The 11,968-nt window shown below is 42.9% G+C and overlaps 1 protein-coding gene across 1 annotated transcript in view; it reads right to left on the bottom strand.

The window, feature by feature from the left end:
• Positions 1–946: 946 nt before the first annotated feature.
• tshz3b (teashirt zinc finger homeobox 3b) overlaps positions 947–11,968 on the bottom strand; it is a 39,779-nt gene continuing 28,757 nt past the window's right edge. The window contains exon 3 of the mRNA XM_068309894.1: positions 947–6,202. Within this exon, the coding sequence (XP_068165995.1) occupies positions 2,547–6,202 (3,656 nt within the window). The 3' untranslated portion in view covers positions 947–2,546. The remainder of the gene's footprint in view (positions 6,203–11,968) is intronic.

Here is an 11,968-nt window from a genome sequence, read left to right as displayed (position 1 = left end):
CTGAACATAGACTGATTCTCATGTAGATATCCAGACAGAAATAGATCTGTTCCCCTCTGTGAGCTTAACTCTTTGTTCCATCTCGCTTTATGTATAAATATACAGTATCGTACTGCTGCGTAGCAGATATCATCAAATTGATAGTGATCCCGTTCCTATTTAATCATAAGTCTGGACAGACAATATTATGAATAAATAAACAATTGAAAGGACCTGCTCATCCTGTCAGAATGTTGTCATCTCACATGACGCCGAAACAAATATGCCTGCCAGGTTTGTTACCTTGTGGAGAGTACTCACAAAATGGATGTTGGAGGTAATTATAGAGCTGGAGATATGGAAAGGTAACTTGTGTGTGCATGCTTGTGTGTGTGTGTGTGTGTGTGTGTGTGTGTGTGTGTGTGTGTGTGTGTGTTTATACATATCCTGTGTGTGTTTATACATATCCTTTGTGGAGTGAGAAGGAAGGTGGGTAAGGAGCTCAGTTGCACTCTGGGTTGTTTGATTGCTCCACCGCACACTTACAATGATAAAACAACTTTTTTTGTCATTTGATTGTTAACCGTTTCCTGGACTCTTTTTTTTTTTTTTTTTTTTGCAGACTCAGTCCAATGCAGCGTGTGTCTTTGTCTAAGACACCAGGACAGCAGAAGACACTGGTAAGGAAACCCAGCAATGAGACGTGTGTTTGTCCGCGTGCAAGTCGGTGTGTGTGTGTGTGTGTGTGTGTGTGTGTGTGTGTGTGTGTGTGTGTGTGTGTGTGTGTGTGTGTGTGAGAGTGTTTGTCTCCCACACGGCCCCACTACTGCCACTCACTGTAAACTAGTCTGCAGCTCGTCACAGACAGACGCTGACACACTCCCAGTCTAATGTGCTCATTAGGGACTGCACAGCACACACATAATTGATGGCTATGACACACGAACACGCACACACACAATATTGCAAAAACGGTTTCTTTTTTTTAATGCTGCAGTAGAAAACAAGGTTATATGAAGTCATATAATGGGGTTCATTGTCAAGAACAACAACAGAAAACGAGTGAACGAAATGAAAAAAAAAAGACTAACGGCACAGAATGCATTACAGTATCTGTGCTGTTTACATGCCAATATTTTACATATAAGGATTTTTTATGTCTCTACACTGGCAGCTGTCAGTTACTTCAGCAAATGAACTGCCAAAAATGTAGCAGAACTTGTCACTCAAGAGGTTAGTGTAACCATGGTTACCTTTCATATCCCCAAAAGATAAAGCTGCAGTGTGGAATCATGACAGACTAATTAGACAGAACAAAAACATAGGACCAATCAAAAAGGCATTCAACAATATGAAACAACCAAGAGTGCTTATAAATAACAGTTTACATGTGAAATATCTTCATAAAGTAACATCTTTTTTGTACAACCTTTAATATCTTTTTAGTGTTCATACAGCGGCACACGTAGAGCAGTGTCTGGTAAAAAAAAGTCTTTAACCCTTTGAGCACGAGTTGGGAATAAAAAGATTCATTTGTTGTCATCCTTTTGTTAGCTGTCACTTTTGTATTCTTTGATTAAATAACACATTTATAAAACTATTGTGCAAATTCTATATACTGTGCACCAGTAGATAGTCTTGATCCTTTTAAATTAAAAATATAGAAATGATGCATAATTTAGACAGCAATTAGTTTTTATATACATATTTTACACAGACCTGAATTCATTTAGGTCCCTGATCAACCAAAGTAAAAGACTTCAGATTTTTTTGATCTTTCTTACCACTCTATAATGCTTCATTCATGTCCTGCAAACAGCTCTCAAATGTTGAGCCTAAGATGTAAACCTTGCAGTTAACAGGAAATGTTTTAAAATAACTCTTTCATATCTAGGATTAGACTCAACATAGCAGACACAATGTGAATGTTGTCCATTTAATTCCCAATCTTAAATCTGGAGTTATCTTAGGTGTACAAGTGCTTTGACGTACTCAGAGGGTTAAATTTTAAATGCTACTCCAGCACATAAAAGAAGAAAAAAAACAACAACCCCAAAACAGCGAGTGGGAGAATGAAGAGAAAAAATCATGGAAAGTGCACCAGATTTAGTTACAAAATGTTGAACTAAACTGTTCATTTATGCATGCAGCTTATCACACCCCAGTGATGCCCAAAAATAAAGGACTTAATTCCATTTACACAAGTTTCAAAATACACACCACTTCATTTTACAAGCTCCTTTTTTAAAACCTTCATACATCTTCTTCATGACGACAGCTCTGATCTGCACTATTTGAAGTCTTTATTCCTGTCCTGTCTGAGGCCAAAGTGAGTCTACCTCACGAAAACACAAAAAAAACATTAAAAAAAAAACACAACAAAAAAAAAACCTGCTACAACACAAAATTTAAAACCATGTGCCAAAACTCAAAGCAGTAGTTGTATGTCATTTTTGTGCAGTTCCATCACGTTAATAATCTTTTCTGTTGTTTGAAAGATATGTCTGTGAAATGCTTAAGAGAGAGGAAGTTATTATAAAAGAATGCAGCATTGTCCACGGTCAGTGCTACTGTTTTTCCAGCTCACACACATACATGAGATGGTCCTCAGGGGACTTCCCATGAGTCTTGCTGAGGTGAAGCTTGACTGCATGCTTGCTTGCAAAAGTCCGATTGCAGAGCTTGCACTGGTACATGGCTGCGCTGTCGTCGTCATCGGGGGACGGTGATGGGGACTCAGTAGAGGCCAGGGAAGTGGTTAAGGAAGAGGGCAGGGAGATGGGCAAGGAAGAGGGTAGGGATGTAGGAAGAGAGGATGGTAAAGGGTGAGTAGATGGGTGAAGACTAGAGAGTAGTTTTTCAGATAGTCCTTTGGTGTGACGTTGTTGGTGATGCTGTTGTGATATCTGGCTGAGCAGCTGCTCACCAGAAAGCTTCGCCAGATCCCGCAGACGAAAGCCCAAGTGGGATTCCAAGTGGCTGACATAGGTGGATGGTGAGCGGATCTGAGAGGCGCAGTCACTGCAAAAGAACACCGGGTGACCTGAATCCAAGTTTTTTAAGAACTTGGTGCCCCCGGTTCTTCTCAGCTGGTATTTGACATTAGCCAACCAGTGGGATATTGTAGTCATTGAGAGTCCGGTGAATCGAGAGATGTGCATTCTCTCTTGTGGGCTCAGATCCGACATCATGTACTTTCCATCATTGGTTTGTCTTAGACTGGCAGCAAACTGGGCTTGTAGGATGAGAAGGTGTTGGGGGTTCCAATTGGACTGTCTGCCTTTACGTTTCTGAGCTGGTGAAACATCTTCCGTCTCGTCCTGTGTGACACCTTCAATGTCAGAGCGCTCAGACAGGCTGGTTGGTGTGGAGGATTTGGAGACAACTTGACTCTCTGTCAGGTTCCTTAACATATCAGAGATGTCTGACAATGCATTTTCTCTCAAAGGGGACGTTGCCATAAAGGAAGCTACTGCTGCTGAAGCTTTGGTCATTGTGACAGTGGAAGGGGGAGAGATTGAGGAAGGGGTGGAGATGGAAGAAGAGAGAATTGTTGAACCCAGAGAACCACTACTGCTGTTTTTGTCAGCATTTTTGCCTTTGGTGAGATCCATGGGTTGGTCATTGTTTACATGTTGCTGGTAGAAGTACCGGTCTAAGTGGTCATTACTGGGCTTTTTGGTATGTGCTGGTGGGGTGGAGGCAGCCACTGCTGCTTTCTCTGCCAGGCTGTTGCTCATCTTGAACAGCATGCTCATGGGGTCAAGCGAGGGCAGGGCAGGCTTTGCGGCTTTCCCCAGGTGAGCGTTCATTACTGACTGCAGTGCACTGAGAGGGTTGACAAATGGTTGTTCTGGAGGTGGATGGTCTGTAATGATAGCCGTACTGCCACATAGCGAGGCAGGCAGGGGGGAAGTCACAGCAGCAGACTCCACTCCGTTCTCCACAGACTCTTTTAAGGAAACATCTCCATTTGAATCTCTGTGATTGCTTCCACTTCCACTGCCAACTACTTTTTCTACTCCGCTTGTATTCTCTGGAGTTTTACAGCCTCCTGCTTTGTTTTCTTTGGGGGACTCTCCCCGGGTTGAGTCCCCTGCCTCACTGTTGCAGGGTGATGGTGTGGTAAGTCTCATAGGAGATCCTTTAACACCACTAGGTTCTCTCATTTTCTCTTCTACCTTTGCTACTTTCTCTGTCACTTTCTTGACAAGCTCCTCCATAGCATGAAAGTTGTTTTTGGTCAGTGGGGATGTCTGGCAGTTAGAAGGGGAGATGAGAGGCTGGCTCTTACCATTAGGAGAGAGGATCTCCCCTCCAGGAAACATGTATTTAAGGGGAGAGCTCTTACCAGAGTTAGCCAGAGAGAGCTTCATTATGTTTGGGAGCTGGTAAGCGGCATGGATACTGGGATATCCACCCCAGCTTGGTGCTCCATTTTGGGCTTTGTTTATGGCTGAGGTCACTGTGTTTTCCAAGGACTTGAGTATATCAAGGCCACCTTTTGGACTGTCATCTAGATCCTCCTCCGTCAGATAAGTGTATTTTGAAGAAATATCAAACTTTTCCTCTGCCTCTTCCTCACCTCCTCCTGTCCTCTTCTCCTTGTTGAGATTGTTGGCATTGCTGATGATGGACTCTTTAGTGCATTCCTCCTCCTTCTCCTCCTTTTTAATCTCAACAACCATGGCAGTGGGTGAGATGCTAGTTGGAGGAGGCACTGGGGCAGGTGGAGGCGAGAAAGTTGTCGCAGCCAAGGGAACAGACTGGACCTTTTCTTCAGTCGTAATATTGGATATGGGGACTAGGTTTGATGACTCTACAATTGGCTTGCCTTTTTTAATAGCGGAGTTAGTGACCTTAATAAAGTGCCCTGTCACCATCATGTGAGCGGTTAGCTCTTGCAGTGTGTCATGGGAGCTGCCACATTCCATGCATTTGAGAATTTGTGATTTTCTGGATTCAAACTGCCAGGCATAACTGGCACCATTTTGATGTCCATATCGGTTGTTAGGAGTGATGTAAGGGTTGGTGATCTTCTGGAGGATGTCATTGGAGTCGTTGAGAGACATGGGCTTAGGTGTGGTGCCTCCGTTAGAATCAGGCGAGCTAGGGATATCTAGGTCGACAGGGGCTCTCTTTCGAGAAGAGGAAATAATTTTAGCTGCTACTGGTGTAACAGGCTCTTTCAGAGGCACTTTCTGGTAGTGTTTTGTCTTGATCATATGGACGCTTAGGTCTTGAAGGGACTCAAAGGAGTGACCACAGTACATGCACTTCAGAACTTTCTGTGCATCCTCCTTCCCCTCCATTTCTAGCAAGGAACGTTTTCTGGGTTTTGACCACCGTTTAGCACCTTCACTATCTGTTTCATGGTTATCGTCACGGTAATGGCCAGTTTCATTCATGTGTACTGTGAGCTCCACCAGTGTGTCATAAGCCGCGCTGCAGTCCTTGCAGCGGAACTTACTGGCACCAGTGAATATAGAACCGTACAGCTTGGTGCTCTGCCTGTACAGCTGGACAGTACTAAATAGGTTGGGTTCTGTAGATGCCGTTGATACGGCTACTGTGGGATGTTGACTGAGCCCCAATCTGTGTTGATGGTTCTGTGAGGCCTGCTGTAGGGTTTTAGCCATAGCTGTCTGGTGCCAGTCATAGCCTCCACTTCCACAGCTACTGCTACTACTACTACTGCTGCTGCTGCTGTGACTGCGAGGGGGTTTTTCTGGAGGGGGCTGGCTCAGATTAAGATTCAGTGTGGACCAATAGGAGTTGGTCAGGAAAGAGGTGTAAATGGCCTTCATCTTTTCCAGGCTGTCAGCCACAGACCCCGAAGTGGATAGTATTCCCTCATCTTCATTTGCTGGGGCTGTCGCATTGGTGGCAGCCATCAGCGAAGAGGAAGAAGACAAGGACAGGACGTTTGAAGAGTCTTTTGAAAGGAGGACATCGTCCTCATTTTTTATTGAGGAGCACTCGAAATCTGACATTCTGTCACTGGATTCACTCAGGTGAGACTCACTGTCCAGCTCCTGACCAGAGAGGTCAGTTGCATTAGGCGAGTCATGTAGGCCAGTTGATCCTGGTCTGTCTTTGAGAAGGAAGTCTTTGTCCTGACATAGGAACTTGGCAGTAGGCTCCTCCCCTTCCTGAGCTGAATCATCTCCATCCAGGTCCTCATCCAAAAGGGCAGCTTCCTTCTCATCTTCAGGGACGTATGCTGTGCAGAAAAAGACAAGAAAAAGGACAAATAGACATTTGTTAGGACCACAGTGACAGCATATCCAACCATAGAGATTCTCAAGTATTGCTGTTTGTTCACCAAGCAAGGAAGTGATAGAAATGCAAGATACTGCCATTCACAGGAAACAGACCAATCGTTCAGTGCCATTCACTGACAAAGTACTTCCTATCATACTCTTCTGTTGTTATTCCCCTCTAACTTCCCCTTTTACATAGACAATGTTTTAAAATTGGAATCAAATCGCCACTCCCTCCCATTTTCTCTCCACCCCCAGGTCTTTGTTCTATACTGCAGAAAAATCACAGACAGCCAGAGAGAAAGAGAGATAGAGAGATTAAGAGAAGAGATGGAGAGAGATGGAAAGAAAAAGTGAGAGAGATGGAGGATGGAAAGAGAAAGAGGGAGGGAGAGGGGAAAAATGTCTCTTCAAACAGAAGTTGCCACCTTATTCTTCTCAAGGGGCAACAGCTTGAAATTAAAACTAAATTTGAAATTAATGAAGCACATTGTGGCGGTGGCATTCGTTTCTGAAGTAATAAATTACTTGTATCAACCTCGGAGACAGCGGTTCCTGTCTGTCAATTAATATGTCTTACGCTTCTTCTGCAGACTCTAATGCATTCCCTAACAGACACACTCGCCATTTAAATTAAGCATGCATTTTCACTCATTACACTGCTCAGCCCTCGCCTTCTCGTAAATAAAAATGAATGTATGCGTGTTTGCCTGCAACAAATCTCTCCTTGCAAAACCCATTTGCTTCAATTACCAAAGATTAGAAAAAAGTTTAGAGTTATTATTTACAGTTTAGCTTCAGGGAGTGGGCTAGAGGCTTTCAATTTACATTCAAATCCCTGTAGTTTAACTATAATACAATGGAAATCGTACAGAGAAAATATGTATCAAGACAAATCACTGTCTCACGTCTTTGTACATCGATGAATGCTTTCTTTTGTTAATAAGTCTATCAAAAGAATAAAACCAACATCAGATGAGAAACACTGCGTGCTCACACTCCCACAATTAAGGATGAATTTCTGAATAACAATCAAAGCGCACAAAGGCACGCACAAACGTCTTGCTTTCACATCTACACTGGCAAAAGAAGACGTGTGTGTGTGTGTGTGTGAACGACATTGGCCCTGTGCTAAGCATTCCTTCCTGTAACAGGCCATCACTCATCTAAGCTGGTATGTAAACACAGAAGCACGTCGGTCAGCGATGGGTGTGGTACGGAGACACATTCACCCACAATCTACCGCTTCACGCAAGATTAAATTAATGAAAGAAGTAGAGGTCGGTCACGTCTATCATAGAGATGCAAAGCAAAAATTCAACTAAGAAAGAAAACAATGTGCCGGCTGAGTAAGTAGATTAAAAAAAAACAAAAACAAAACATGCCTGCAGCTTTGTGAAACAGAGTCCTTCCCCTTCCAGCCATATCACACAACATACAACTGCAGACGCAGCCAAGCAAGTTGTGTGTACGTGTGCATGCATCTATGTATTTGTGCATGTGCTACTACTGCATCAGCAGCAGCACAGACAAGAAGTCTCTGTTATTGTCAGCGACTGGTTGCCATCGGCGATGATACAACACCGCCTTGGGACAAACATATGCACAGACGACAACGATATCCCAGAGCCCATCACACTTCTCACACTCGAAACTGGCACAGACACACACACACGCACACACACACACACACACACACACACACACACACACACACACACACACACACACACACACACACACACACACACACACACAGCGGTTGTACTGTAACTGCTGTGCTCTAACAAGCCGTTGCCTTCAGGCAGTTTCAGGAGCTTCTCCATTGAACATGCAGTCTGCTGCAGAGTGGAACAGGAAGGACCCACCTGAAAAACTTCAAACACTTTGTGTTTCACTACGTGATGTTATGTGTAATGCAAAAACAGCAGGATCACACGCCTAATACATACAAGGCATTAGTTACTGTTGTCTTTTACGTCATTGAACTATTTCATTTTTCAGCTGCATATGTCAGAATTTGTGAATATCAAACAAACAAAAACCCACACCTCCCCTTTCTCTCAGAGCTTCCCCATCTCTTCCTCTATCTCACCCCCCCACCCCACCCCACTCTGTCTTGGAGACACATCCACCCTCCCGCACATACGTGCAGCCGAGCAAACCCACATGTACATGCCATCTGTTCTGAATCAGCCAAAACGACAGCTGTTTAAGAGAACAATGCTGTGGCTGAGGAAACAAGAAACACAGCAGCCCGTAACGCTCATCAAGGCCAAACATCAATGTGAAATACCCTTTAAAGTACAACGTACATACTCCACTGCAAATTAGGTGTCTTTGTTTGATAAACGTAAGGTGTGTAGTTGTGTGAGCCTGTCTGTGTACCTGCAAGTGTGTGATATGTATAGAAACATGTAGAGGATCATGAGGAAATAGTGTCTGCCAGCAACCTTGGTGTGTAGGCAACATCCACCTACATGGAGCGCATTGAGATTTATGGACGTGTTTAAAACGGAAAACGTGGGAACGCGGAAAACATGTTCAGGTTTTGAGGAGAGCAGAGTAAAAATTTACTGAGATTATGAATTGAATATATTAGTATTGGTTCAAATGCATGCATTTTTTTGTGACGTCATGAAACAAATACCCTGCTGGTTGCAGAATCCTTTACATTTTATATTGATCAAACACACTTTATGTGCTTTTTTTGTTTGTTTATTTGTTTGTTGTTTGCTTTTTTTTTCTGTGAAATTTGAAGTTTTGAATTTTGGAAAAAAATCATTTTAGCAACAATAACAGAATAACTTATATTCAAGTTTTATCAAATTAGCGTAGATTTGAAAATGTAATTTAAAATAATTTAATATAACCACAGACTTTCAGTTTTGCCCTGAAAAAAATCACTGTGATATTTTGTCAGTGTGATAAAAATAAACTCTAGGCTGGTTAGTCTTCACATATTCATGTTCTTCACCAGGTGAGATTGTACAGCAATAAAAGCAACCACATAACAAGTAAATCGAAAAGAACGTCACTTTGAAGGTTTTATATTTTTGACTCATTTTTCAAGAAATTAATCACGAAAATAACTGTCAGGCAGTACACAGCCACTGGTGCCATTGTTACCTTCAGGGATTAGAAACAGGATGGGGAAGGGTAAAAAAAAAAAAAAAAGTAACATAACATCTGTAGAAGTTTAAATGCAACCAAAGTAAAGGAAAAAAATTAATTCATGAGGAGGAAGAGGAGGAGGAGTGAGGCTGGAATTGGAAGGGAGTCAACAGCAAGGCCACACGCACAGTCCCTGACAAACATGAACAAGCAGAGATGAACCCCAAGGCCATTGGCTTGTGTCCAGACTCTGGGGTTCATTACAATGTGACCCCAGACACACACACACACACACACATGCATGCATGCACGCACACACACACACACACACACACACACACACACACACACACACACACACACACACACACACGAATAAACAAAGCCTTGGCTGAACACACACTATACAGGTGCTCTTTTAATTAGTGGAGATGGGGGGTACAGGTGGAGGAGTGCTCCAGATGATTTGTCAGCGGGTGGAAGACATGGTTTGATCTAATTTTCGGGCCAGAAAAGATTGTTTTTCTCAAACCGAAACATCGCAGCTGTTTTCCGGAGAACTACACGGGGCATGAAAGCTATTCTTGGCGTCACAACAAAACTTACAGCCATAGTGAATAAGCCTTTTACATAAATAAAATAGAAGTAAACTGAAAATATTTGATGGACAGCCAAACTCCAAGTGCTCAGATTACAGAGCGATGATTGTGAACGGCGTCTTCTGTGTTCCCGTGTAAAGTCAGGGAAATGCTTATGCTCAATTCTGCAGATGGTATGATGTGAGGAAACAGTCTGTCATGCTTATATAACCACTTAACAGCCCTATCAGACACACCGGCACGTCAAAGCTGTCTGTTTACACGCCTGCCTCGATCGGGGAGCCTGGTATGGGGGGGAGACGGAAAGGGAGACGGTCTACATCCGTCACATCCAGGGACGAACGCCCCTCCGTCTACCCCTCACCTGCACCACATGGGAATGTGTTTACACATATTTGTGTGCTACATGCATCCACCTACCTGCTCTTCCTCACTTGATGAGATCTTGTAATCTCCAACCCCCCCCCTTCCTTCCCTCCCTCCCTCCTTTTCATCCCACCCCACGTTAATGAAGTTAATTGAATCTGAGATCGATAATGCTTAATTACAGTATTGTGATTTGACATGCACAGACAAATTGGAGGGATTGCTTCTGTGTGTGTGTGTGTGTGTGTGTGTGTGTGTGTGTGTGTGTGTGTGTGTGTGTGTGTGTGTGTGTGTGTGTGTGTGTGTGTGTGTGTGTGTGTGTGTGTGTGTGTGTGTGTGTGTGTGTGTGTGTGTGTGCAGTAAGGGTGGTTAAAGGGGCATGGCAGTTTGCAGTGAGCGCGTCAGTATTGGCGAGGCGTGCTATCGATCCCTAGAGGTGGTTGATCGACCCAGACGCCTGACGGATGGAGGTCTTCCTCCAGTCGGCAACATGACTGAACAGACTTGAGTTATTTTATATTTATTGTATCATTAGATTGTGACGCACTAATTATTTCTCCACCAGTATGCCTCACTGCAGACAAGCAACACACCACTAACTGAACAGATCACCATCAGGACCAACATGTGTGGAAATCAAAAGGGAACAAGATCACCACAATACTTTATACATTTTTTAAAATTTATATTTTACTTTGTCATTGCTTGAAACACGTCAGAATATACAAGATAGTTTTACTTTTTAATGTCATGTCAGTCAGTAAAGTTATATTTACAGTGACGGTATTTAACATTGAAACTAAATACGACATTATAACTTAAATGGGGAAAAAAAAGAAAAAGCAGAAGCACAAACTGGAATCATACTGTGGTGTGTGTGTGTGTGTGTGTGTGTATATATATATATATATATATATATATATATATATATAAATAAATATAAATATATAAATATATAAATATATAAATATATATATATATATATATATATATATATATATATATATATATATATATATATATATATATATATATATATATATATAAATATATATAAAAGCCACAGACATCAAGACGAGAAAGCTCCTCACCATGCATGGAGGGTTTCACCCCAAGTCCAGCATCCTGAGGCTGTACACTAAGCGGAAAGAGGGAGGCCAGGACTAGTGAGCATCAGGGCCACTGTCCAGGGTGAGACATCAAAAATCCAAGAGTACATCAGGAAGATGGCCCCAACAGATGAACTGCTCAGTGAATGCCTTAGACAGAAGAAGCCTGAGGAGGAAGAGGAGGAGGAGGAGACAACATGGAGGGACAAGCCCCTACACGGCATGTACCACCGTCAGATAGAGGAAGTGGCTGATATCAAGAAGACCTACCAATGGCTGAATAAAGCTGGACTGACAGACAGCACAGAGGCACTGATCATGGCAGCACAAGAACAGGCCCTAGTACAAGGGCAATAGAGGCCAATATCTACCACAGTAGATCTGACCCAAGGTGCAGGCTATGTAAAGAAGCCCCAGAGACAGTCCAGCATGTGGTGGCAGGGTGTAAGATGCTCGCCAGCTCAGCATACATGGAAAGGCACAACCAAGTAGCTGTGATAGTGTACAGGAACATCTGTACCCGGTATGGACTAGAAGT

The sequence above is a fragment of the Antennarius striatus genome, chromosome 1, assembly GCF_040054535.1.
Source record: "Antennarius striatus isolate MH-2024 chromosome 1, ASM4005453v1, whole genome shotgun sequence".
NCBI lineage: Eukaryota > Metazoa > Chordata > Actinopteri > Lophiiformes > Antennariidae > Antennarius > Antennarius striatus.
Note: the sequence above shows the minus strand (reverse complement) of the source record. Positions and strands in the feature narration are given on the sequence as shown.